This window comes from Batrachochytrium dendrobatidis (genome assembly GCF_000203795.2).
Source record: "Batrachochytrium dendrobatidis JAM81 unplaced genomic scaffold BATDEscaffold_5, whole genome shotgun sequence".
Lineage (NCBI taxonomy): Eukaryota > Fungi > Chytridiomycota > Chytridiomycetes > Rhizophydiales > Batrachochytrium > Batrachochytrium dendrobatidis.
Window position 1 is genome coordinate 671293 of NW_006281103.1, and position 27911 is coordinate 699203.

Sequence of the window (27911 nt, forward strand, 5' to 3'; positions counted from 1 at the left end):
AGCTACTTGGTGCAAACCTATCTGGCCAATCAATCTGCACATTTACTGGAAACTGGATCTATTTACACAGAAATAAAAAGTTAGATTCATAATTGAACCAACATGTATTCGAGCAAACCTACTTGAATTTCTTAATCTCGACCATTAGACTCTGGATTCCCACAGGTTGCACTCGTGATTTTTTGCCCTGACTGAATCGTCTTTCAAAACATGTCAAGAATCGGCGATAAAACAGTAAAAACTGGGTCATGGCAGTATGCAGTATACGTGCTCCGTTTTGAAAGTTGGGAAATGCTTGCGTGATGGATATATACATGTTATTGATGGTAGATTTCCACGTTGCATTGAAATCTGTGGCTACCTGCTCAAATTTCTCTATATAATGCAGTGTTTTAATAAGATTTTAATATAAAAGGCACATGTCAGTTGTGGTTTAAAATATGAGTGTAGCATCATATTTGTCGTGTAAAAAATACCTGCATCTACAAATGACAAGTTATCTACAGTCTCATATTTTTGCACAAGCTCCATCATGTCATGAATGTATTGATCAAGCTCATTATCCACAAATTCGGAAGTGTGGTCAATTACAATACGATCAAAGTATTCTTTTTCATGGTTGAACGAAGCTGTTGTGTATTCCTGATTCAGCATGGAGCATATAGTCAGTATGACTTTAAAATTACACTGATTTGAAAAATAAAATAAATGCCTACATTGAGAATCGATGCCACTAGATCAAAGTTGTTGATGAAAAACACGGATCGATTTTTACGGCTTGGAAACTCCATTGCCATTCTTTGAATCAACACTTCCACTTCGCTCCGTAATCGTGCAAGACTAGCAATTAATTCACCGTTAAAATTAGCCAAGAGTGATGTGGTAAATTCAAATGATTCAATGCTAAATCCAAGTTTAAACGAGTTTACAATTGCATTACCTGTTTGTCAAAAGAGCATCGTCATATCCCTGATTCAGTGTTAAAATGGCAGCGCTAAACTCGACGTATCGTCTCATTATCTGGATTATAATCGATTTAACCCATAGTTCATCAAGCATATCTACGCATTACCCATTCAATATCAAAAAAGGCACTTACATAGTGCGGATGAACTTCTTTGGTAACAAGTAGTCGATTGACAGCAGCTCTGCGCAAACTATCAATGTGCATATCGATAATGGCTTGAAATCGTGGCCATAGCAAAATATTAATTAGATTTAAAAACGTTTCGAGACATGGAATACGGCGTTTTTGCATAATACGAATGTTTTGACTGTTGATTCGAATACATATCAAAATGCCCACTGCATCAAATGTATTATCGATTTGAGCTTTGATAGTTGCCTATTATTACATGATTATAATGCATGTGATTATGTGGTTCTTGTATCCATTTTGTTTTTCAATAAAACATTTGATATTTTCGACAATATGCTTACTTGCAGCATTTTAAGCGTTTGATCAAAGATTTCTGTAAAAACTACTCCTGGAACCTCAATTGGGTGAGATGTGTTTGTTTTGGAAAAAAATTCGGTTGTAAAAATATACTCGGAGCATGCATTGTCCAATAAAAGGCGGGTGGTAGATTTAAAGATGGCTTCGTAAGAGTATTTCTAGAATAATAGCATAATGTAATTGTTGAATGGCTCTGTGAATATTCAATCGGTTACACAAAACTAAAATACCTACCAAATGGCTATCCTCGGCTATATTTAACATGATGATTCCTGGATCTGGGTTGACCAGTACTTGCAATCGATCTCCCAATGTAAAAACATTTGTTTTGTCTTTTAACGTAAGCCGTCCACTAAATAGGCCTAATTATCACAATGTATTTTTAAAAAAAATGAATTTATCACCATAAGCCTTATGCTAGTTAAAATTATAAATGCCACGTTCAAGCAATGGTATGCTTGAAGCATGAAACATGAATTAGTGACAATGATATAAATAGCACCAACCTCGTTTTGCTCCTTCTTCGCATCCAATAAGATCAAACTTGTCTGCAATCACCATCTTAACCACAATGACGATTAGACTATGCAAAAGTCGAGTATTCTGAATGTTATGCAAGCCCACTCACTTGAAATTTAGCAATTGATTTGACATATTTTTCAAACAGCACAAAATAATAATTAGACACAGTTGCAACCTAGTAAAATTACAAAACAAGTCAGTAATTTTGTAGTGCCAAAATGAGCCAGATATCACAATTTGGGCTCGTTTGTAAATGTATATCCAACTTACGTAGTTGCCGTGTATTTCAACGCCTACTTCGCTATACCGCTCCATTAAAAATGAAAACATGCTGCGATATTTAAGAAACACACTTTGTTGGATAATTGCAATATTGGTATTGGGTGACTTGAGCGATTCAATCTTTTTTAGTAAAAAGTCTCGAATTTTTTCAACTGCCTGAATATGATCATCAATTATTACATCGTACTAGTCTAAATACAGCACGTGAACCTATAGAATTGTTTACCCTTTGCCGTAAACGCTCTAGTTCTGGTGCAACATCTTTAAAGCTGCGAATTTTTTTTTCTTGTCTGCTTTTTACATATGTCATTTTTTTGTCAAGATCAATCAGATGCTGAAGAAAGAATTCGTTGACTTCCCCCTCGCATATTTTCCTATGTATATAAAGTCAAACTGTTGGATGTATTTCTAGATATGCAACTAGTTTGAAAAAATTGAGCTATAACTTACTTGATTAAATCTGGTGATACAACAGTCCCCTCTAGCATTTCAAACAATGAAGATTGCGTCGACTATGTGGTTTTATACGTGTTTAAATGTTAGTACTCATTATATGCACACATGCAACTATGAATACTATGAATACTATGCAAAACCTACTACACGGTTACGAAGTCGGATTGTCATTGATCGCGACTGCTCTTGCATAACGCTAATCTCATCATTGATTTGACCCAAATGCATCTGATTTCCTCGAAGAAGGGTTTCCATATTACCCAGCAATAAATCACATTCTTTAATTTGACCATGTAGATCAATTAGACTATGCACCTGTCGAATATCTACCGAGCGTGATTAATTGAAAACTGGTGTTACTCTTCAAGCCTTGCATTGATATAATGGTAGAGATTGAATGAAATGAATAAAAGCATATTTTAGGCTTACAATCCAACACATGCGCATCTTGAACTAGGGTCAAGTCTTTTTCAATCTGCATTGCATATTCCCTTAGATTAACCCCCTATTACATTGCATAAAACGATTTAGCCATACTGACAGACAATCCAAGTAGATAAACTGAATGTACCTTTGAAAGTGCACTTTTGACAAGCTCATCTTCCTGAAATTCTGTAATCCGATCTAACTCGATTTCAAATGTAAAGCAAAATAAGTTGATTTAAAAATCAAGTAGGTCGATGCCAAAAAATGCAATATATTTAAATGGTTTTGCAATTCAATTACCGTCCACTTCGTCAAATGTAATATCGTATTCTGGTTTATTAGAAGCCACAACGCTTTGGCGTGGTTTAGTTTGCCAAGCCGCTTCGTCTGTTACAGTACTCTATTGATGAATGCAACCCCAGAATGTTAGCTACTGCATTTAGCATAGTGCATTCAAACCCAGCAAGTGTGTATAAATTGAACAGTTTATTTAGGCTGATTCCAGCTGATAGTCTTTATTCGCTTCAAGATATATCCAGCCAGTTATAAAAAGTACCTCTGCATCCTGAAGCAACTTTGAAATGACTCCTTGAAGAGAATTTGGTATGGCATCCTTGTCATGTGCTGAAAGTCTGGAAGAGTCAGAAACGGTAGATACCCTCGTCACCACCTTCAATGAATCTGCCATGTATCGTATCGTGTCGGATCTCAACTCCAAGCTCACTCGACTACAATACTAAGAGTGACTTTATATCACGTGGACCAAAACGTGATAATGGTTTACGGCCAAAGAGTTGAGTGGAGATAAGCATTATATCTCGACAATTCCATCATGTTTAATAAACATTCAAACAGCATCAAGCAGACTGTATTCACGCAAAATGTAATATCAAACAAAGGTGTTGAAATACATAAATAACCAATCTCATGGAATGATCCGTATTAGTTTCTGGACAATATTGTGTTTTTTAAACTTTGGCAAAGTTGACTCATCTCTGCTCATTTTTATATAAAAAACTGAACAAACGTTCGCATCTCTATTTCAATAGATTCCACACCTGCTCAATCTTCAACTTTTCAAAATGAACATGACAAGTCGACATTGTATGATTGGCATGCATGTTGCATTCCCAAGACATGCAATGTGTTCTCACAAACTAGATCACAAACGTATTTGTGAAATTAGAATGCGAGTTTGATGGACAACATTAGAACAGTCAAACCCAATATATGGATTTGAATGAATCTGATGTTTGAACAAATTGAAAATGTCAAAATAGTCTATTTGTTCATAGGAAAGCAAAACAATCTTTAACCATCATTTATTCTAAAGCAAAAGACAGTCACTTCAAGATAAACACAGTATCTCATTTTACATGAATATAGTAGTAAAGTGAAAATAGCAAGAGCTTGAACTTGAGAGAATACTAAAACTCTATAGCTAACTCCTAGAAAGTCTACTCAAATTGTTTATCATCCCAGTTGGTTCCAGTGCAGTAGAAATCAAACATGGGTGGATTGGCGGCTGAATGAGGGATGACTACACCCATAGCCACAATGGTTGAAATCAAAACTCCTACACCTGATCCAGCGTCCAAAGCGCAGGCAAGAACGTAATTATACTTTGTCCACCAAGCGTGCTTATAAGTGAAAAGATAGTACATGAAAATGAAGGAAATAATAACTTGTGAGAGAAAGGACGATTGAATCCCGCCAGGATTTCCATAATTAGACATGATGGGAAAGTGGACAAATCGCCAGTATGGATGGGGATAGACCTTGTTGGCAGCCCATGGCAAAATGGGAAGGAAAATACCAATCACGTAGCCCAGATTAAGAGACCAGTATGGCGAAGATGGCCCAAAAAATCTTGCTGGACCAATAGCACCCCAAATGGCACCGGCATTGAAAAAGGTGGTATGCACCGGATATGACCAATCTTCGTTACCAAGAGGGAAGTAGGCAATTGCGATCCATACGGCTGCAGTGTTGGAGAACGCACCAATAATTGTTCCCCATAACTGAGCAACGACCATGTGAACAGGATTAATGTGTAAATAATGTCCTACTTTCAAGTCATATGTCAAGGACAATGCTTGGATCATGATATTGTACGAGTATGACTTGAATGTCATGACAGCGACCGTCTGTCCAGGAATAAACAGACCCATGAGCAACTCAGTGATGATATTGAGGCCAAGCTGCTGTCCAGATGAACCTTGAATGATACCATACGGAATCAAAAAGATGAACGCGAGAACAAGACCGAAAAGAGTACCCCACCACGGCAAATGGAAAGGTGTAAAAATACCAACAAGCAGCATGACAACAAGCCAGAAAGCTAGCCATACCATATACATCCATTCAGGAATATCGGGGTAAGCCTTCATCAACTCATTGTGAATGTCAGTGTGAGCTTCGTCAACCTGATTAAACATCTCCTTGGTTTGACGTATAATATCCTTATAGTACCAAAGAGCAACATGAGATATACCACATGTAAGTGCAAAGAAAGACATGGAGTAGGCAACAGCAAAATACTCGGTCAAATAGATAGGTTTGACAAGATCATATGCAGTTTTGTTGAGATTGAAGTTGTTTCTGTCATACATGCTGGTAGCACGCATAGGCTTGCCTTGACTGTTGTAGAGAGCGGGAGAGTTGAGAACGGGGAAAGGAGTACCATCCTCAAACGTATAACTGCCCTCCAAGACCGGATTGCCAAAATGCTTACCATAGTACAAAACAGGAACAATTAACCACCCAACAACGATGTTGGCAACGGCCATATTGGCAATCACCCACCAAGGAATGGAGATGATACCAGAACCAATGTTGGACCAATCGAACGAAAACGAAAGAATTCCCATGCCAGCGTCGGGTGACGCGGATCCAAGAAAACGAGCAGACTTGCTGTTGGTGATCATACAGAGCACTGAGACGGACTGCAAGGCGGTAGCAAAGAAAGTAGGAAACCACTGCCACATGAACATAAAGGCAAATCCAACCCAAAAGAAAGAGAATCGTGACAGACCGCCGACTTTCTTGGACTCTTCTGATTCTTCGGTTTCATGGAACGACACAAACAGAGCAACGGTAGATAGCACAGTGGGCCAGTACATGGCAGCAGGTCGGACAAGAAATCGACGAGTCATACCCGAAAGACCATATCCGATCATTTGAGTGGTAATGACAAACAGAATCGAATTCCAAAATGTAATCTTGGAATCGCCCATAAACTGATCAAACTTTTGACCAATGACGTTTTCAACACCGTAGGGTTGACCACCAGCAGCACCGGCAATCATATATACAAGAACGTGCTCCTTGATGGTAAAAGGGCCAGGATTAAGAATACCACGAGGGAGAACATTGGCAAGAAAGATACCAATTGGATACGATAGAATAGCGGCAACATTGTTGCTAATCTCAAAGTAGTTGGTACGGAAAGAAAATATACCATTGACCAGTCCAAGAAAGACTGCCCATATGGTTCCTAATAACATCATACGAATAGACAGAGAGGGAGCGCTAGGGTCGTCTGTTTCGGGAACAATGCCTTTTGTATACAATCGAGCATACTCAATATCCGCATGCTCAATATCTCCGCTCTTGAGCAAAATTTTCTCTGGATCGAGTTCGTGAATTTCAACATCAATTAGCTTACTGGACTTGGATGCCTCATTGTACTTTGCATTTTTATCTGAGGATTCGCTTTCATGCATGTTGTCAATGACAGAATAGTAAGGTAACATTGGTGCATCAGGAGTATTTATGGCAATTGATGACCAGGAAAAAGCATAAGTTTGCTTTTTAATATTACAAAGGGCGGCATTGCAATTTTATCCAATACTAGTGAGCTACGCCGCTATCCCGTCCTTTCACAAGCCTGCCAAATTACAGCATTTTGATATATGGTAAATTAATGCGTTTCTTACTGGTCATTAGATTACTAATATAGCGTAAACAAGTTACAAAAGCATGCAATCTGCAAGATTTCTGATCGACATTACAGCTAATGGAAACACAAGAGCCGGGACATGAACTGATTCAATGGGTGTAGCTGGACAAAGCTTTTTCATTTGAATAGTATAATATTTCCACAATCCAGGAAAATTTCAAGTCCTTAAAGGGCATTCCAAGCAGTCACTGGACGCTCCACGGGCGACCGATATTCAAAGTGTACCTCATTTAGCAATTAACTATTCTGACCGCACCTAAAAATATTTGGTCGCCCATATAAAGTTCCAAGCCGAAATATTGCATAGCATTAAAGCCCTGGAGTGATCAACTAGGCCGCAACCTCAAAATATTTTTTGGCTCTAATGATAGTAGTTTGGTCTTTATGAGTTGAAACCAAAGGCGTAATAGCTGTGTTATTATCATGCAATAATCCCTTAATGACGCAATATTTTTGATATTCATCACCAAGTGGATTGTGTAGCCATATAAACTATCTAATTGAACTAGAGCCGTATCCAAGGAAAATAAAGCGCTTTATATTGCAGTGATCGTTTCTTGCTTTTGATAAACAATGGTTGAATACTCGCTGCGCTCTTCTATTATTAGACATTCTTGATTCAAAACACAGCGTTCATCATATGATGCACACAATCTCTTTCTTCATTTGACATAATTATGGGTTGTACGATCACCAGATTCATTCATTCATTACAGATATTGGATTTGGTTGTTGCCAAACTCGTTTGTATCCTAAAACTCGGATACATTCGCGTTCTAACTCAATAATGATTGCATATCTCGGGAATTTAGTAGTTGTTTGCATGTCAATCACTGGAGAAAAGACCAATAAACTTTAGAGTTTAGACTATACATTCCCATCAGCAATATTCACACCTATCATGTCATGGAATTGACTGTTGATTATACATTGGCACTCTTGGTGTTTCATTTTACATGTATAAGGCGATGAAGCGGATGTGTCATTACTGCAAAAACTCTATCTACAATACACTAAATACGTTTATTACAGCTGCATTCACGTAAAATGAATCATTAAGCTAAAATATATGATAAACAATCATGTTTGATTGGTGCCAATCTTATTGGGAAATATTGTTTTTTGAACTCATTCCAACCTTCCTTTCCTTTAAACCAACAGTTGGGTTCCTGGGATATGTTGAACTAGAACGCGAGCGTAACTGATATTAGAAGAGTTTCAATAAAACAAATAATCCATTTCCAACAACAAATATAACGATTGTTTATTCCAAGACAGTCATTACAAGATCAATACAGAAAGTGAATCATTTTATGAGAATACAGCTGTAAATGAATTGAAAGTAGCAATCACTGAGGGGCAGAGTAGCCCAAGCCGAGCTCAGGGTATTGCAAAGGCATTTTATCAGTAAGCTCACTCAGTTCATCAAGCTTAATGGGCAATGCAGCAGGACCTCCTAGAAAGACGGCTCTGGTAGAATGATCGATTCTTTCTTGGCGAGTGAGAGGATGCAAAAGAATAATGAGTTCCTTTGGACGGTTAAGAGTGAACCAAGAATATGCTTTAGCAAAAGACTCACAAGGCACCCAAACCTCATAGGACCCAATGGGATGTGGACCTCTGGGCTGACGATTGACAGTCTTGAGTGGCTTGGCAACAAAGTAGCCTGAATCAGTGAGAGCAGTTACCCTATCCCTGAGAGCAAGGGCAAGGGTTTCTGTTTTTGGGTCATTCAAGAACCAATAGACATGAAAGTGAAACTCTTTAATCTCGTCCACATTCCCAGCAGCAATCTGCTCGGGAGTGAGCTGTGGAGCAGTAGATGGCTTTGTACAAACCGATTTAGAACCAAACAGCCAAGAGAACATTCAGACGATGACGATTGAAACCAAACAGCAATTATCTAATCGGAAGTCCATCATCACCACGTGGGGAATAGCAAGAATCCCGATGATTTAGAAGGGCTGGTTGAGTGACGGGTGTACTTGGTGAGCGACCACCAACGAATTCATGGTCAACTTTCTTTCCTTGCAACTGAATCTTACTCATGCAAGACTCGCTCAGACTTGCTCTTGTTGCCTGGGAAAGTATGTATTCTGTCGTTACTATCATCAACTACTATTCAACTCGCTAACTACTTGTTAGAGGTTGGGCTCGCTCAGCTACAGCGAGACCTGGACGCTCAAGGACTCGGCATTATTGAAAATCAGAACCAATCTACCACAAGTCGTAAACAGCTTGCTGACCAAACTAAAGGTTGGCTTATGTTTTATTGATGCCCAGAATGCTCAGTATCTAATGTTCTGCTGATTTATAGAGTTTAAAAAAGTACCCGATGATGACAAACTGAACCAAGTCAAGATTCTCTTGAAAGGTATTTCTTGGTTCAAAGTCAAATCATATTCTAGCATCAACTAACAATCCACTTTTTAAATGTTCTTAACAAACTGCATTTAGCCTATCAGTCTGGTAAATACTCAGAATCTCTCTACTGCCAATCAACGTACTAAACCATCTAAACTCAATGTTGTGTCAATACAGAGATTGACAGCATGACCAAAAGATCAAAGTTTGCTGAGACCTGCTTTTTAACATTGTACAAACTACTATCCGATGTACCCGATCCTGTTATACTGATCACATCTGCACTGGTTTGTCCCTACTTTTTTGTGGAATTCATCACTTTCAAATGCAACATCCATTCTTATGCAACACCAATCGTGTTTTTATTAGGAACAAGCAAAGCAACTGGATCAAGTCACCTCTTTACAGACTGAAAATCGTCGATTAAAAGAAGAACTGGCTGCATCAAGCACTCAAATCACTGCTTCAAAATCATTGGATACTACTATATCCAGTCTGAAACAGCGTTTATCCAAATACGAAGCCATGGTAAGTTTAACCATCAGATCCCCAAGTATCCATATTACTTATTTTATATTCATCTATTTTAGCTTGATGAAATGGTGGCTGAAAAAGTGGCTCAAAAGGAAAGTGAAATGAAGCAGATCATGGACGAGAAAATCAGAATCTACAAAGAAACGTAAGCACTGCTCATTCACATGTAAATCTTAATGATGATACGTTGACCATTTTATTCGATATAGTGAGCATGCACTCAATCGTCAATTGAACCACCTTATGAATCAAATATCAAGTCTTCAGAGTAACCACGAAGTTGCTCAAGCTAGATTGGTTGATAATACTCAGAAATATGGTCAGTTGAACCACATTGATTCAAATTCAACACATGCTCACGATTTGATGGTTTAGATGAAGGTGTTGCTGCTCGTTTGGCAGAATTGGAAATTGTCATGATGGATCTAGAACGTGCCAATACTAAAACAGCTCAACTGAGCAATGAGAACGTAAATTAAACTTGTTTGTTATTGAAATAGTCAATCTGATTCCAATACCAAAATGTATTAAACTTTGTATTGCCTTGTAGCGTCTTTTAAAGGAAAAAATGTCGGATTCCGTTGAAACATCCCAAAACAATGAGAAGATCAATCAGTAAGTTTTCAATTTTTGTGATACAATTGACACTTTATAGATCTGTTAGATTTCTTATTATATATATTGTAGATTGCACAATCAGATTCGATTGGCAGAGGTAATGGCTTGTGTGTTTGCATAGTCGTATAGATTGAACATAAAAGTGCTAACATTTATTGATAGGCAGAAAATATTGCCCTGATTGAACAGTTGGATGATGTCACTGCTGCTCAAAAAAACTTGGAAGTGGTCAACTTTCAAATTCTTCAAGACCAAAAACGCGACCAAGCCATGAAGGTAACCGAATCCATCTGCATCAATGATACATGGTTGTAGATACAATCTGCCAACTGATTCAGCAATATTTATGTCAAGTATAGTTGTTTGAAATTGCACAACTTCAATCACAGCTTGCAGAGTTTAGTGACTATGAAGAAATCAAAAAAGAACTGGACATTATCAAGGTAGGTTACACAGCGTATGGCTGACTAATGACTGGGCTGTATCAATGTACACGGCTGGTACAATAATAACTTTTTATCGTTTAGGGGATTGAATTTGATGGGTTTGTTGAATCAGAGATATCATCGTCTGTCGTAGATCATCCACTTGAAAAATTGGTACTAGCCAAAAACAAAAAGTTGCAGAATGATGTGACCACCCTCAAGGTATTTACTCACACTTGACCTGATTGCTAATCTATTTGAATAGGCAAACTCATTGAATTGATTGGATAGACGGAGCTTCAAAACATGCAGGAAAAGCTTGCACAATATACTCTGACTAAAGATAGTTTGGAGGCACAGTTGACAGAAAGTAAATCACTAATAGTCAAACTTGAGGCAGATTTACTTCAGTTGAATCCTTCTTGTATGGCTTCACCTCAAAAATACACATCCATGGATCATGTACGTTGGTCAAGTATATTTTTTGAATCTGAAGCAACCGTATAATGTTTGTAATGAGGGGTGTTCTTATTCTCATTTATTTATATAGGGTCTTGAATCCATTATGCTGGACAATTTGAGTAAAACAAACCACCCAGTAACAGGCGGAAATATACCAGGGACTGCTGATGCATCTATTGTTTCTATTCTTACGTCCCAGCGAGACAGGTACAAGCAGCGGTTTGAAGAAGTTGAGCAAAATATGCGCGAACATATCCAAACAATCTCTGACCTGCGCTACGAGATTGCCAATTTCAAAGCCGATAATGTCAAGCTATATGAGAAATTGAGATATGCTGAAAGCTATTCCAATACTAGATTTCAAGGTACAAATAATCGACACTCGTCTGCAGTAAGTTTATTTTACAAAAAATTAAAAGCTATTGTTTTGTGCTGGTGCACCTATTTTGGAATCTGTATAGATTTACATTATGTATTTTCTGATTCACATTTAGGTGGATATAACTGCTGATCGATACTCTAATAACCAGCTGCTTGACCAAGACAGTGTGAGCACCAAATATCGAGGGATATATGAAGAATCTCTTGATCCATTTAAGCGATTTCACAAGCAAGAGGAGCAAAGACGATTTCATTCAATGAATCCTGCCGAACGCGCCGCATTGAGTCTTACTCGTCTACTGTCAACCAACAAGTACTCGAGATGGATTTTTGTTATTTACAGTGGGGCCTTGCATTTGCTGGTGTTTTTCACACTGTTTCAACTAAGCATGTCTGATTGCAGTCGTGGTAAGGATATGTATTGCGTAGTAAGCGTTAGAATGATTGTATTTTTAACTGGTTTTGATTTTGATGTATAGCCAAACAAGATGATATATGGGCAGTTCAATCGCACGACACATCCTCACCGTCGTAGAATTTTTGCATTTACTTTATCCATGCAATAAACTCTTCATGCATATACCTTTATTTTTTGGCCATCATTTTTCAACTCAATAGTCGTACTTGTTCTATGATATTTTTATTTGTGTGGTAGATTTGTAATACCATGTTATTGAGGGTAATATAATACTCGAATGATTTTTTGTCATATGGAATAAAGCGTCAGACCGCCAATGAGTCTTCCTCGTATACTTGTCGTTTCCTTGGTCCAATTGGAAACACGATGGCATTGGCAGCACTGATTTACAAAAAATGGTTCCAGATGCTCAAATTAATCCAACCATCAATCTAATATAAAAATAAACGAATCTTGAACTTACAATAATCCAACAGCAATGGACATGGCCCGAACAATTATTTGTACTCCAAACGAAGTACCTGAAGCATCACCAGAAAATGCAGCAATTGCTCCACGCACACCAACACTTCCTGGTACCAACCAAAATATCCCTGCAAGTACTGACGCAATAGCTATATTGTCTCTATACCTGGCCAATAAGTTTGATACGATACCGAGTGAAAAGGATGTAAAAACAGATGTCATTTCCTTGAACCATTATAATGATCAAAAGGATAAATGGGTTAGTGTACTAAAAATCTCGAGTGCATGTAAAATGCGTTTGACATTCATTGTGGACTTCTCTTACTGTTGTGAAAAACAATCTTGATATAGTGGATACCATGAATCCGATAAACGACGAGGTAATGATTGGTAACCACTGGCTTGGATGTGCTTTGAGAAATATCATGATTGATACAGTCATCTACAATTTAACAGTTTAAATTAAATCAATAACTAGTATATCTTCTCCAGTTGTATCCACGCAAAATGGAATATCAAACAAAGGTGTTGAAATACATAAATAACCAATCTCATGGAATGATTCGTATTAGTTTCTGGACAATATTGTGTTTTTTAAACTTTGGCAAAGTTGACTCATCTTTGCTCATTTTTTATAAAAAACTGAACAAACGTTCGCATCTATTTCAATAGATTCCACACCTGCTCAATCTTGAACTTTTCAAAATGAACATGACAAGTCGACATTGTGTGATTGGCATGCATGTTGCATTCCCAAGACATGCAATGTGTTCTCACAAACTAGATCACAAACGTATTTGTGAAATTAGAATGCGAGTTTGATGGACAACATTAGAACAGTCAAACCCAATATCTGGATTTGAATGAATCTGATGTTTGAACAAATTGAAAATGTCAAAATAGTCTATTTGTTCATAGGAAAGCAAAACAATCTTTAACCATTGTATATTCAAAAGCAAAAATAATTGCTAAAAGATACAGTATTCTATTTTACATGAATACGACTGTAATTGGTATGGGTCACACAATCAAAATGGTGTAGTGCTTACAGGGATAAATGCCGGAAGACGCCAAAAATCAATTGTATAGGGAAGATCAGGAGACGGGCAAGCTTTAAGAGTATCGTCAATTGCCCACGCTTCAAATGTTTGTAAAACGGTAACAGCAAATCGAGATCCGAATGTAGCACCATAGCTAAATTGTTTAAAATATAAAACGATTAAATCAACAAAACTGCATCCATTCTTCATCAAGATTCAGCATGAAAAACTGTCACCTACCCAACCATAATTGATCGCATCGAAGCATTGAATAGTCTTAAAGCTCCCGAAACAGAATAGTCTGATCCAAGTTCTAGCATTGCCAAAGTGAATTGCATGCCTGGCATAAATTGAACCAAACCAGCCAACGACACAATATCATGACACAATCCAAATGGGCTCCCAGGAACCATAGACCAAATATACTTTGTCTGTGCAATGCGAGAAAAAAATGACACTGTTCCGGCAATGAAAATGACCGACACGGTTTGCATTTCAAGTTCTTCAGCAATGATGGAAAAAGCTGTTGCCAATGCACCTAAAACACTTGCAGCAATTGCATCACTCAAGCTTCCACCAAACAAAAGAATAACAATGAATCCAGATGTACAGAGAGAAGATAAAACTCGAGCATGGGATGAATAGCTGTCGTCTTCTTCTGCCAAGTCGCGCAGATCTTGAATGATTTCCTCGACAGCAACGGGCTCTTCGTCACCTCTTCCAATAACTTTACTTGTTGCTGAAGCTATGGAATCCGATCTGAACATTTTTGAAGTTGTGGTACGTTGATGTGGTGGCTTACTGGATGCGCTTGTAGCTGGAGGTGATGAAAATGCATGCTCAGACAACCCAACATGATCGTCATGTTCATACACAGAGTCTTCTTTTCGGTGTTTACTCAAAACTCTCATTTTGAGTTTTTCAAACCGAATATAGATCAATCCAAGTCGTCGAGCAAGTCGATCAGCCTGATGCAACTTCCACATATTCATTGAAGATGAAAGTTGGATAAATACAGTTCTAGAAGGATGCTGAGCTCCACCATCACCAATGTTTACCATAATCATTGATGGAAGGGAAAAGAATGAAATAGGAATTTCTAGAGCTTTTGCAGCAGTTATTATACGGTTTTCTACGCGATAAATTGGAGCACCCCATTCGGCCATAAGTCTGGTCAAGTCTATAAGAAGTTCGACTTCACGGGCATCACGAGGCCGACCTGTTGCATTCCAGGGAAAGATGTTGGTCGTGCTTGCTCGCGTTGGTAGGCTGACTTTAAATCGTGATGGCGAGGATGAAAATGATTCAGAAAACATTTGTGCCATGCTTGCTGAAAATATTGAATTTAAGCCATAGCGCGATCATTCCATGGGTTAGCTCGATATACTTCAAACCTAGTCTATTACAGCATAACCTAGCGTGTTTTATCTATGTCAAGGGTATATAGGAATATTTCAATTGAATATTTACCTCCAAAATTAGTTGTTTTTAAAATGCCTGGATGCGAGTCGTGGGGATATGCTTCAGTATTCTTGCTTCCACCATTGAGATTATCAGGCGCGCCAAATTTGGGATTTGTCGTGGTAGTATTCTGGGCATTTGTTAACGAATGGGTATTGGTAGAAGACGTTGAAATGGATAAGCGATGTTCAGCAGGAGTGCCAGTATTGCAAAGGTCGTCAGTTTTCTGTGTATTGGCTTGAAATAGCGGGTCAAGGGACACGTCGGTCAAGTCTCGAGTTTCGATAGTACAGTGTTGCGGTGATTCATCTTCGTCAAGACAGACATTGTGAATATCGACTAGTTTCAGATATTTTTTTGCAGACATGGCGAATAATTCCAAAATGGAATGAATGTCAGGCTGAGATGAACAGACCAAAAATAGCAAGAATGGCTAAATATCGCACGACCTGAGGGTGTGTTGATGGGATTAATTCGAGCAAACATCGACCACAACAACCATCAAAGCTCATGAACGAAAGGTAAATGGCCCAGCAAGAGTGCTGTTGTTAGTGGGTCGTGGCTGTTGTTGTATCTGGAAGGGGTTTAAACACTTGACAGCATAACAACTGTTATTTCAGTTTCTATTCGACACCTACAGGCTGGATCAACTCCCACTGCATTGACTTGTAGGATATGCAGTGCTGCATTCCATCGAGCGTTGACACAAAATAACAACCCATTACCACCTACTGCATACTTATCAGTACATGATGTTGGCATGCTATTTGTCCGTATAGGAGAGCAGTCACTGTTGCGATTAAACTGCAGTCCTGTGTTGAATGAATTGACATCAATCCAACGTCACCGATTGCAACTACAGATTGATGGTTGACTCGACTATTATGATCTGTTTATTTTCGATAATATCGATGTTTGGAGTCTGTTCATACTGCGTTTGGATTTGAATTTTTAAAACTTTTGTAAAAAGTTAATGTGACCTGCACCCAATCCTGTCATCTTGGATAGTGCTAAGCCATGCACTTGTAGATCCAACACTGGAATCATTATCATTTTATACTTTGATTCATTGTCGACTTTATTGTCTGTCAAAGACATTTATTTGGTTGGTGTTGATGGAATCAGTGGCGGACCTTCCACTTGATTTTTGAGTGACGATCCTTGACTTGCTATAAATCATGATCAATGTTGCTAAATCTTTTCTGGGTTAAACCTATTTGATTCTTACTTTATATTAGACAATTGACCGAGTTTCCTTCGCTTGGGGGATCAACGAGCTATGATGGGCCTCGACAATCAGCGCTTTCATTCTCATCAATATCAGGTTAGACTTTTCAAGTTTCTATATTTATACATATTATTCTCTTGCATATTAGATTACTCTTGTGTTGTATATTGGCAATAATGCATTTGTCATTATTCCAAAATCTGAAACTTATTAATTGGTCGATTAGCAGCAGGAATGCCGTCTCAGCATCATCAAAAATCTATCCAACAACGACTATCTGCAACAATGGGGATTCCACAGCAAACAAGAGAGGAAATTTTAATGCTAAACTTGCTTGGTGGAAATGCTCAACTTCCACCATTGCAGCCAGCATCCACTGTAGCAACTCGAGAAAACGCAGCGCCAAACATCAGCGCGTCGATTATGTCAGACTCTGCCATTGCGTCCGCTACTTCTGGATTGTCTGAATCCATTTACTCTTTTGACGTGAATGGGAGCACATCTCGTTTAAAACAGCATCAATCACAGCAATCACCCGTTGGTGGATTGTCGACTTCCATGATTTCAGGAGGTCAATCACCCATTGGACACGCTGGTAGTTTGAGACGGTCTATGGAGGCTTCTGGTCTTCGTTTAAATGGAAGTGGTATTGAGAATGGTGCTTCGTCACAGCAATTGAAGGCGTTGGCAAACTGGTCTCATCAACAAGGGTCAGATCTTGCGTCTAAATTGGGTGGAGGTCAGACCACTGCAAGTGATATATCTGGAGAGCGAGCATTGCTATCTGCTCTTAATGCATCATCGACAGAAACCACAGCTTCTGGAAGCAGTTTACTTTCCGGGCGTGGCATAGATTCGTATATAGGTTCACAAAAGCAACAGCAAACACAAATCCAGCAGCAACATGGACTTTTGGGTTTAATTGATGTAATTCGCATGACCAATGATGATGTAACAACACTTGCATTGGGATGTGATTTACCTAGTCTTGGTTTGAATCTCAACTCAAGCGATCCTATCTACTCGACATTCATGAGTCCCTTTGCCGATGTGCCATCCGTTGGTGCAGATCCAGTGTTTTCTATTCCACCCTGCTACGCGCCATTAGGATCGTTGACGTCACTTGGGTCTTTGGCCACTCCTACTGGATCAGCAGGTTCTCAGCATCCACCAAGTTTACTTTCAACGACTCCACCAGCAATATCCAAAATAGCGTCGCTGGCGGATGAGTCACTACTATATATCTTTTACGCCATGCCCAGGGACATACTGCAAGAAGCAGCAGCACAAGAGTTGTATGATCGTTCATGGCGATTCCATAGGGAGCTAAAACTGTGGGTGTGTAAAGAAACTAATCCAGTTGGATCTTCAGCAACTTCCGAGTCGTTTGCTAAAGGAAATGGGTTTGAGCGTGGTGTGTATATCTTTTTCGATCCACTAACGTGGAGCAGAGTTAAGAAAGAATGGGTGTTGTATTATGATCAACTTGAAGGACGAATACCTGCTTCTAAACTCGGAGCTAATCATGGCGGTAAAGGTGATACTACTATGCTAAACTCTGATAAAATTTCCTCTATTACTGGTGCAAGTGTTAATGGGGTTGGCACTGCAAGTTCTTCTAGCTACGCTCAATTGTCTGGCAATTCAATACTCTCCGGCTCAGGTAAGCATGTTTTTTATAATATAGATTGATTTGTATCTACAAACTAACTCCAGCCATTTGACTTTTCAATCTAGGTCCATCAGGGACGCTGCCGTTTTTTGGAAGCAATACAGACTCTGCTGCAAGCACAACATCAATACTCATGCATGCATTGACGCCCAACATATCCAATTTGTCGATTGGTAACACAAGTGGATTGATGAACTCTAGTGGTACAGACTCATCTGCAAGTGGTGGTATTGGATCGGGCAGACAGAACATGGGCATTATGGGAGTGGGTCAAGAAGCTAATGGGATGGCACGAGTAGGAAGTAAGTCAGAACTAGGAATACCTTTGCGATCAGGTATCAACGGGGTAACCAATGGCAGTGGAGCGTGGGGCAGTTTCAACTAGAGACTGTTTTAGTGTTAATGCTATCAGATGTCCATTTACAGTCGTAGTCACGTAAAATGAAACACTTTTCTGTATTCATCTTGCGTCGAAGCTTCTATTTTGCTTGGGAATAAACAATGGTCAAATATTCGTTGTTTTCCTACTAAAGATTGACTTGAATAGACTTGCGAGTTTTTCTGTGCTTGAAACTGCTTGAGAAACTTGGTGTTTATCAAGCGATTGTCTGCAAGATTTATAAATACTATGAAACTCGATCCTTTGCGACATGGCTGCTTGTTAAATAGTCAACGAGCCATGTCCAATCAGAGTGTATGGCTTTGTGGCATGGTGTGTCCAAAACAAAATGTACATTGGGGAATATTATACCAGTGCGATTGCTCAAAAAATTCAAGTACTGAAGCATTCACTGCTTTCTTGATCAGTCTCCAAACACAACGGGGTTGGCAACATCAGGACATAATTCCTGGTTTCAAACTCATCTTTGTTATACCCTAACATATTGAACGTGTTTGTAATCTAGTTCAAGAAACCCAAGACGACAGTCCTGGAAATAAAATTATCATTTTCATGCCAATCACAATGTTCAGTTTGAACAGGGTCCAGATGGCACAATGACCAGTCAATTTGGCACCAATCATTTTAGGACACTTACAGACATTGTGGTTGTTTCATTTTATGCAAACACGGTTAATTCCCGAAAATTAAACAATAATTGTTTCATTAATGATGCCAATCTTACTGGACAAGATTGTTTTTTGAACTCGTTAGTTGACTGGTCTTGATGTTCACATCTCTTCCAATACATTCCACATCCTTGACATCTCTTTAACCTCCAACTTTCCTTTCCTTCAAACCAAATACTGTGTGATTGGCATGTATAATTGCATTCCTGATATATTGAACTGGAACGCAAACACATCTGATATTAGGACACAAGAGTTTCAATAAAAATAATACATTTTCAATAACATCGAACATGTAACGATGTTTATCCCAGAGCAAAATAAAGTCATTACAGGACCAATACAAAAGTGTTTCATTTTATGAGAATACGGCTGTGGAATAGACAAACCAAGATACTCGAATGATAAATCCAAAGCCATAATTATCGCCAGTGCAAGATCCCAATAGATGCACATTCAATTCCTATACGATCAGTAAGAATATCTTTGAAAGCCTAATACATAGCAGCCAGAATTCATGCTAAACCAAATAGATGGCTTGCTTGCCAAGAACATCCATTACCAGTCACCACCACCGCCGTCATTATCATACGAGATGTTGTCATTATCATACGTGACGTTGTCATTATAAGTTTCGTTGTTGGTTTCGTAAGTATTGTTGGTAGTTTCGTAAGTATTGTAGACATTACCACCTCCACCACCACCATTGTAGTCGTTGTAATCGTTGTAGCCTCCACTGTGATGATGATGATGACCTCCAAAGAGACCACCACCTCCTCCAAAAAGACCGCCCCCACCACCACCTCCGCCAGTGAACATCTTGCCAACCAACGATCCAAGAACAGCACCGCCGGCACCACCAGCCATGGCAGCGCCTGCTGTACCCAATGCGGAACCGCCACTAGGTTTACCAAAACCAAACATACCAGGCTTTGAGGGAGCTTGTGGGGCTACTTGAGTGACCATAGGGGCAGCACCATAAGGCTGTGGTTGCATATAAGGTTGTGGTTGCATATAAGGCTGCTGAGGTTGTTGCATATAAGGTTGCTGAGGCTGCTGCATATAAGGTTGCTGAGGAGGTTGTTGCATATAAGGTTGTGGTGGACCATAACCCTGTGGTGGGACTGGACCGCCGCGGTCTGACTCAATAGGCTGATATGGAGGAGGAGCAGAAGGTGCCGATGATGGCGGTGGTCCAGGTGGTCCAGGTGGAGGAGGGCCAGGTGCAGGACCTCGGGGATCGTCCCAGCTGGACACATTGCGAGTAGTATCTAGTCACATAATGTCAGTAGGACTCTCAAGACAGTTGATAGTAGAAATGACTGACCATAAAAAAAGTGACGGGAGTACTGGGCACTCCATTGCTGCACCCATCCAGAAGGAAGTGGTCGATTGTCCATCGCAATAGTGTCAGATAGTCTGGATAAATTCGCAGTTTAATTGGTTTTGAACACACATTCTAGTCACGTGAAATTGGTTTCTAATTCTGCAAATTACCTGCTGATCGTAACTAAAACAAGGGTTGAACGCAAAATAAAACATTCGGGTTCAACAGTCCAATTTGGTATTTTTGAAATCAATTCATTGTGTTGAAGTTCAAACTAGGATCAAAAGTTGTATTGGAAATATACGTTAAATTTAATGGTTCATTTTCATGACGAGTGTTGTACTGAAGATTTTAGAGGTGGAATGGGAAAGCGCTTGATGGTAACCAAAGACTGATTACGCTTCCAAAATTCGTGTAAATCTCTGGCAAGCCTATCTGGAGCATCCTCTTGAATATTATGTCCACTTTCAAGATAAATCTCCATTTGGAATTTGCCTAAATATTGCCATGTAATTGAAGGATATAATCGTTGTAAGCTCCCATTGAATTTAAATCAAGTGCCACGATGTAATACTAAATAGATTTAAATACCTTGCATCTGCCCAATCGTGAGTGGTTTATCAAGTCGATCTGCCTCTAAAAACATACTCATTGAATCAATAAAAACGTCAACACAAAAACAGTTTTATCTACAACACATTCAAGGCAAACACGCACCTGCAAGAACCAACAAACGACCGGCGCGAACAGCCAAAAACTTTTCTGATAGATTGTCAAACCAATCTTTCCAATGATGACTTGTTTTTTGCAGGTCAGTACGCCATATTAATTTTCCTGATGGGATTTTAATAAGTTGGTCGATGATGGTTAGACGAGCAAGTTCGATATTTTTAACATGGTTGTTTTTGGCACTAAAATATTGCAGTTGAAAGATAATACAATTTTTAGCTGGATATAAAATCCAAAGAGTAGACTACACGGCTGAATGATTTATAGCTGCACATCATACAGCCATATAACTTACGCCCATTGTATTGCCTCATCTTCCGAGTTAAACATGCTAGGACGAGCTTGCAAGATTCGTTTCATGTGAATCAGAGAATCGATCGCAGTACCTATTTATATTTGAGTTTTAAAGTCCAACAGTTATATACATGATAAACAATCTATTCTAAGCAGAATCAGTCATGAAAATGGATCTTGCCTTCAACCACATCCAAAACCACAACACCACGAACTCCTTGAACAAGTGATCTGGACATGGCATCAACTACGACAGATCCTCCAAGACTATAGACGATGAAATACAGAAAAGTGTAAATATAATTCGAGTCAAGTTTATATTGGTCCCAACCAAAAAAATGTCGGACAGGTTAGATTCTCCAACTTGACAGAGTTGGCTAATAAACCAAGTACAATATCAGAGGAAGTATAAAATGACTAACCTATGTCCGACCAATATGATGTCCCTTTTGTGGGGCTGAGGATAGCAGTGATTGATAATAGCAGCCAAGTCATTTGAAAGTACGTTCAATGGAATATCTTCAGATTCCGAGGCAGTTGATCCTATATATACCCAATCCACACATTAAAGATGAATATTGATTCGTAAAACTAAACAGCAGTTGGACTGCTCGACGCAGACAAAAGGGAAGAATCAAGGTTACCATGAGCACGAGCATCATAACAGAGAATCGAGCATTCTGTGGATGTCGATACAGTAGTTAGATTTTTGAGATTCTGGGCCAACTTATACCAAGTCATGGCAGTATGGCCAGCTCCATGATGCAAGACATACACCGGGCCATTAGAGTTTCTGATTTCATACACTTTGAAGCGGGCTTTTTGGTCAGGCAAATCAACATCGTGAATAGTACTGAAGCAATCGTTCATGATGTAAATTGCAGATCGACAAAGTAAACTGTAAAATTCAAGAAACTTTGGATTCCATTTGAAATGGATTGAATTGTATAAACTCGTGCATTCCACAGCGGATTCTTGCCAGTTGGTTTCCTCGTTGGCTTGCTCACTGGTTTCCTCGTTGGTTTCCTCGTTGACTTGCTCGTTGGTTTCTTCGCTGGTTTCCTCAGCCGCGTCAATATAAATTTCCACGTTTTGATTGGCTGCAGTTTTTATCGTCTTTTCCAATTTTAGTTTTCTTTCTTGGTTTGAATTTAATATTCGGCTGTCCTGCGCAGATTCGAGTATCCGTTTGTGCAGTTGTCCTTTCCTGATCAACCATGGATATTGCTACTCCAAAACTACATCGCAAGCCTCAGGCTGGCCCAAAAGCTGAACGGAAAAAGGCCAATCAGCCCAACAAAAATGCTGCCAAAAACAATCCAAGAGCATTTACCTCCCTCTCCAGTCGTAATGCCGATAAAGCAATCAGAAGAAACTCGGAAAAGGATCAGAAAAAATTACATGTGCCTTTGGTAGATCGAAGTCCTGTTGATGCGCCTCCATTTATTGTTGCTGTTGTTGGTCCTCCAAAGGTGGGAAGCTCGATTGTTTTTAATCCTGCTTGCACGTATCCCTATTTTAACACCAGATTTTATAACTTTAAAACTCATTGCATGTGTTTTTTTGACTAATTCAAATCGCAAGACTGGCAAAACAACTCTTATCAAATCGCTTGTCAAGAAATATACCAAGCATAATTTGAATGAGATTCATGGACCTATTACAGTCATTAGTGGTATGCTTTATTTTTATTCTCTTTGAACTATCTTTGAAATGTATATTTTCAACCAACACTTTGGTATGAATGCCATGTTTAATGTAGGCAAAAAGCGGAGATTGACTTTTCTCGAGTGCAACAACGATGTCAACTCCATGATCGATATTGGCAAAGTCGCAGACTTGATTTTATTGCTGATTGACGCTAGTTATGGATTTGAAATGGTAAATCAATGTGGTTGTCTATTTCAAATATATCACCATCTAGTCATTTATATCCTTGCATGCTGCATATTTAGTTTTGAACGCAAAATTTAAAACATCAGTCTTCTAACAGCTCATTCAACAATATAGGAAACATTTGAATTTTTGAATATCCTGCAGGTGCATGGATTTCCCCGAGTCATGGGTGTTTTAACTCATCTTGACAAATTCAAAGACAACAAGCGTTTGCGCAAAGTCAAAAAACGTTTAAAGCAGCGTTTCTGGACAGAGATTTATCAAGGTGCTAAACTGTTTTACCTCTCGGGTATCATCAATGGACGCTATCCAAAAACCGAGATACTCAATTTGTCTCGTTTCATTTCTGTCATGAAATTCCGACCTTTGATTTGGCGCAACACCCATCCGTACATGCTGGCTGATCGTATGGAAGATATTACCGATCCTGATGTGGTGCATAGTAATCCAAAATGCGATCGAACTGTTACTGTATATGGGTATCTTCGTGGAACCAACTTGAAAAAAAACTCCAAGGTGCATATTCCTGGTGTGGGCGATCAACATATTCTTAATATTTCAATCTTGGACGATCCATGTCCTATTCCAGACAAAGTACGAAAAAAACTTAGCGACAAGCACAAGCTGTTGTATGCTCCCATGAGTGATGTCGGCGGTATTTTATACGACAAGGATGCCGTGTATATTAGCGTTCCTGGTGCATTTTCAAAACCTAATCACGACAATGGAAGCGATGAGCCGTTTGTGCCTGCTGGGCCAGGTGAACAGATGGTTTTGGATCTGCAAGATGCACCTTCAACTCTTGCTGATCGTGTCAAGTCTAGTCAAATGCAAATATTCAACGAATCTCAGCCGTTGCTTGCTGAAAACTCTGAGCTACTGTTGAATCAATCAGAGGATGAAGAGGATCAAAGTGACTACAGTGGTATGTCTGATGAGAATGAAGACGAGGATGACGATGATGATGACGACGACGATGATGACGATGACGACGAGGATGATCAAGAGGATGTTTCTAATTCGTTTGGCCATCAAAGACGTCGTGTAGCTCGTGGCTATGCAACTGCATATGCCGGTGAAGGTGCATCTGACGATGAGGACATCAAAAATATTGCGTTTGCTGAAAGTGACAGCGATTTGGGACTTAGTGAAGATGACGAAGCTGATGGTTCTGATCATGACAGTCAAGATGACGAGGAAGACTATGATGCCGAGGTTGGTATAGATGCAGATGGCTCTCTTAAATGGAAGGGAAATCTCCAAGCAAAAGCCGCTTTGAATTTCAGCAAACTTCGTCGATTCAATCTGTTTGATCATGTTTATAATCCAGAGAAATGCGAAACTGCAGAAAACTCGACCATCTTGTCACACGAAACTGCTTTTGACAAGCAATCCAAGGGATCGACAACTCCTTCAAATATTTCGCATGAAGATGGCTGGTTCAATGTCCGTCGTCGTGATCTTGCCTCTAATTTACTACAAACGCTTGCTAATGTAGACACCCCAAAAGTTGAGATATCGCCAGACCTTTTGGATATGTGGTCAGAAGAAGAATTTCTTGACAGTATTCGGGATCGTTTTGTGACGGGTGTAAAGCCCAAATCAGATGAGAATGCAGACGATATGGAAAAGGCTGATGAAAACAGCGATGAAGAAGTTTATGACGACTTTGAGGATCTTGAAAATCCTAATGCATCTGAAAATGACAAGACAAAGCCGGTTAGTAGAAGCGGCTCAGGTGGCTCTGCTCCTACCAAATCGCGATCTACAGCAGGAATTAATCCTGATATAATGGATATTCAGAGTGAGCGTGAAGCGAATGCCAAGCGAAAGGAAGAGTTGATCAAAAAGAAATTTGATGCAGATTTCGAAGGGCAAGGCGAAGATGAAGAGGATGATGGAAACCTGTATGAGAATGCAAAGCAGCAGATGGCCCGTCAACAAGAGATGAATCGAGCAGAATTTGAAAACGAGGATGCGGAAACCCGTGCTTTACTAGAAGGATATACTGCTGGGACCTATGTGCGTATTGTTCTTGAATGCATGCCCTGTGAATTTGTGCAATCGTTTGATGCAGATTATCCCATTATTGTTGGTGGTTTGCTTTCTACAGAACTCAGCTTTGGATTTATTCAAGTTCGTATTAAAAAGCACCGATGGGCCAAAAAGATTCTTAAAACCAATGATCCACTGATTTTTTCACTTGGATGGCGACGATTCCAAAGTATTCCTTTATATTCATTGAATACGGATGCGACACGGAATCGCATGCTTAAATATACACCAGAGCATATGCATTGTCTTGCAACATTTTTTGGTCCAGTAACACCACAAAATACTGGCTTTTGTTGCTTTCAATCCGTGTCGGATAAAACTGCTGCATTCCGGATAAGTGCCACGGGTGTGGTGCTTGCTGTGGAAAAAACAACAGAAGTGGTCAAGAAACTCAAAATCACTGGAACACCTATCAAGGTATTCAAAAACACGGCGTTCGTAAAAGACATGTTTTCTAGCTCTCTTGAAGTGGCCAAGTTTGAAGGTGCTAGTCTGCGTACGGTCAGTGGCATTCGTGGTCAAGTCAAGAAAAGTATTAGTAAGCCTGAAGGCGCATTTAGAGCTACATTCGAGGACAAGGTTCTCATGAGTGACATTATCTTTTTGCGTGCATGGTATCCTGTTAAACCCAAAAAATTCTACAATCCTGTCACATCATTACTATTATCGGACAAGCTTGCGTGGATGGGAATGCGAACAACTGGACAGCTACGCAAAGATCTAAATGTACAATTGGTACATAATAAGGATTCGTTGTACAGACCAATAGTGCGACCTGAGCGTAGATTCAACAAGGTGATCTTTAATGTTTGGATTGTATATTAGTTTTTCAGTTTTTAATGTATTGTAAATCCTATTAGTTGAAAATCCCCAAAGAATTGCAAGCAAGACTTCCATTTGCATCCAAGCCCAAGCTTTTGGAAAAGCAGACTGAACCCAGTTTTCTTCAACGCCGTGCGGTTGTTATGGAGCCTCATGAACGTAAAGTAGCTACTCTTATTCAGGCCATTAATACAATCAAAAATGACAAGCTTCAGAAGCAAAAGGCTAAACAGATGGAAAAAAGAGCAGAGGCAGCCAAAAAGCAAGCCAAAATTACTGAAATGGATCGAGTAATGGGACGCGAACGAAGCAAAGAGTTTCATCGTGAGCAAGGTAAAAAGCGTGCAAGAGAAGAAGCTGTTAAAGCCAGATCTACTGGTCGTAAACCAAAAAAATCCAAGAGTGATTAAGAGGGTGACATTTGGTTCTGAAACGTGTATGTGTTGTTCACTCATCTGGAGATTCTGGTGATGATAATATGGTTGGAATGGTAATGTAAGCGTCGATTTTTTAAAAATAAAATGGTTTTGTGAATTGAAATCCCAATTTAATCTGACTTGGATTTGAGCAATGACGCCGAGTTTGTAAAATGTACTTGCATAACAAATTTAGCGTTTGGAAATCTAGTTTCCAAGGAGGCTTGTTTAGACTCGTTATTAACAAAACTGCCATTATATCTAAAACAATCGCTTATTCACTATTTATAAAAAATACAATAAACCAGTCATGCTTCAGTAAGGGGGGAAACAATTATATCCGAATCAGAATGTCGAGAATCATCATTTGATTCAAATTCGGGCTCCATCCATATCATGCCAACAACGCCAGAGTGATAAAACAACACACAAAACAGTGCCAATAGAATGTATGGAATAATCTTTGGCTCGGTCATATTGGAATGGTATATGTATCGGTACAATGCAGCTCGTTCAGATCTCTGATGCCGTGTCTGCTCGGCAGGTCCATAGTGCTGTTCTTGATGCTCTTTATAGTTGTAAAATGGCTTTTGATTGAATCTATTGAATTTTCCTCCAGGACCAGATCCGGGTGGCCTATACTGAATCCAATCATCTGGTCGAAGTTTGGTATTTATTGGGGCACTAGTGGCTTTACGATTACTCCCATATGCACTTGATCCTGGTCCAGTTTTTGATCTATGCTGATTAGAGGTAGATAGACTGCCGTGTCTAATATCATATTCTTTGCGCCTGGCCTCATCGCCCAACACAGAGTATGCCTCGTTGATCTCTAAAAATCGAGCATGAGCACCTTCATCGTCTTGATTCTTATCCGGATGATACCTTTGGCAATACAACCATAATTTCAAACATAAATAACCTAGTTAAACATAAACTTCATTAAATAAACAGCAGATGCAATCAAGAGCTAAAAGAATGATACTATTCTTACATCATGGATAGTTCATAGAATTTGGTTTTGATGGCTTTCTTGTCACTATGTTCAGGTAAATCGAAAACTTCATACAACGAGCGTTTTTTTCTTCCAGACATGAGCGTAGTGGATGTAGCAGAAAATAGTCGAGAAGATG

At 39.2% G+C, this 27911-nt stretch overlaps 10 protein-coding genes across 10 annotated transcripts; 3 read left to right on the forward strand and 7 right to left on the reverse strand.

The window, feature by feature from the left end:
- Positions 1-42: 42 nt before the first annotated feature.
- Positions 43-3830, reverse strand: BATDEDRAFT_87999 (uncharacterized protein; the record flags this gene model as incomplete). Its single annotated transcript, XM_006678688.1, has 18 exons — positions 43-58; positions 123-375; positions 477-642; positions 717-840; positions 941-1020; positions 1100-1345; positions 1441-1614; positions 1691-1818; positions 1963-2017; positions 2085-2153; positions 2249-2416; positions 2487-2634; positions 2711-2772; positions 2861-3042; positions 3146-3221; positions 3288-3340; positions 3443-3542; positions 3699-3830. The coding sequence occupies 18 exons, from the start codon at positions 3828-3830 to the stop codon at positions 43-45; spliced, it is 2232 nt and encodes a 743-aa protein (XP_006678751.1).
- Positions 3831-4710: 880 nt separating this feature from the next.
- BATDEDRAFT_659 (uncharacterized protein) lies at positions 4711-6696 on the reverse strand (the record flags this gene model as incomplete). The annotated part of the gene is made up of 2 exons (XM_006678228.1): positions 4711-5782; positions 5837-6696. Coding segments are annotated over 2 exons (1932 nt in total), but the record flags the coding sequence as incomplete, so codon positions are not given.
- A 1756-nt stretch (positions 6697-8452) lies between these two features.
- Positions 8453-8971, reverse strand: BATDEDRAFT_88235 (uncharacterized protein; the record flags this gene model as incomplete). The annotated part of the gene is made up of 1 exon (XM_006678689.1): positions 8453-8971. One exon carries the CDS (start codon positions 8969-8971, stop codon positions 8453-8455), a length of 519 nt encoding a protein of 172 aa, XP_006678752.1.
- A 179-nt stretch (positions 8972-9150) lies between these two features.
- On the forward strand, positions 9151-12475 carry BATDEDRAFT_88000 (uncharacterized protein; the record flags this gene model as incomplete). The annotated part of the gene is made up of 17 exons (XM_006678591.1): positions 9151-9190; positions 9249-9359; positions 9421-9477; positions 9645-9754; positions 9837-9995; positions 10058-10146; positions 10211-10320; positions 10377-10471; positions 10552-10616; positions 10689-10716; positions 10782-10895; positions 10979-11062; positions 11147-11266; positions 11336-11506; positions 11595-11897; positions 12001-12295; positions 12367-12475. 17 exons carry the CDS (start codon positions 9151-9153, stop codon positions 12420-12422), a joined length of 2007 nt encoding a protein of 668 aa, XP_006678654.1. The 3' UTR covers positions 12423-12475.
- Positions 12476-12508: 33 nt separating this feature from the next.
- On the reverse strand, positions 12509-15638 carry BATDEDRAFT_88001 (uncharacterized protein; the record flags this gene model as incomplete). The annotated part of the gene is made up of 6 exons (XM_006678690.1): positions 12509-12686; positions 12769-12995; positions 13096-13212; positions 13820-13964; positions 14051-15140; positions 15281-15638. 6 exons carry the CDS (start codon positions 15636-15638, stop codon positions 12611-12613), a joined length of 2013 nt encoding a protein of 670 aa, XP_006678753.1. The 3' UTR covers positions 12509-12610.
- A 1770-nt stretch (positions 15639-17408) lies between these two features.
- BATDEDRAFT_6472 (CCR4-NOT core subunit CDC36) lies at positions 17409-17996 on the forward strand (the record flags this gene model as incomplete). Its single annotated transcript, XM_006678248.1, has 2 exons — positions 17409-17611; positions 17675-17996. Coding segments are annotated over 2 exons (525 nt in total), but the record flags the coding sequence as incomplete, so codon positions are not given.
- Positions 17997-19570: 1574 nt separating this feature from the next.
- On the reverse strand, positions 19571-21655 carry BATDEDRAFT_34964 (uncharacterized protein; the record flags this gene model as incomplete). The annotated part of the gene is made up of 7 exons (XM_006678512.1): positions 19571-20510; positions 20567-20658; positions 20737-20840; positions 20952-21061; positions 21158-21202; positions 21284-21477; positions 21591-21655. 7 exons carry the CDS (start codon positions 21653-21655, stop codon positions 19798-19800), a joined length of 1323 nt encoding a protein of 440 aa, XP_006678575.1. The 3' UTR covers positions 19571-19797.
- A 92-nt stretch (positions 21656-21747) lies between these two features.
- Positions 21748-22459, reverse strand: BATDEDRAFT_24471 (uncharacterized protein; the record flags this gene model as incomplete). Its single annotated transcript, XM_006678399.1, has 3 exons — positions 21748-21856; positions 22012-22132; positions 22234-22459. The coding sequence occupies 3 exons, from the start codon at positions 22457-22459 to the stop codon at positions 21748-21750; spliced, it is 456 nt and encodes a 151-aa protein (XP_006678462.1).
- A 347-nt stretch (positions 22460-22806) lies between these two features.
- Positions 22807-26772, forward strand: BATDEDRAFT_29934 (GTPase BMS1; the record flags this gene model as incomplete). The annotated part of the gene is made up of 7 exons (XM_006678485.1): positions 22807-23061; positions 23174-23264; positions 23352-23419; positions 23600-24566; positions 24639-24941; positions 24984-26335; positions 26401-26772. The coding sequence occupies 7 exons, from the start codon at positions 22807-22809 to the stop codon at positions 26770-26772; spliced, it is 3408 nt and encodes a 1135-aa protein (XP_006678548.1).
- Positions 26773-27086: 314 nt separating this feature from the next.
- Positions 27087-27873, reverse strand: BATDEDRAFT_88233 (uncharacterized protein; the record flags this gene model as incomplete). The annotated part of the gene is made up of 2 exons (XM_006678691.1): positions 27087-27663; positions 27773-27873. The coding sequence occupies 2 exons, from the start codon at positions 27871-27873 to the stop codon at positions 27087-27089; spliced, it is 678 nt and encodes a 225-aa protein (XP_006678754.1).
- Between the last annotated feature and the right edge of the window lie 38 nt (positions 27874-27911).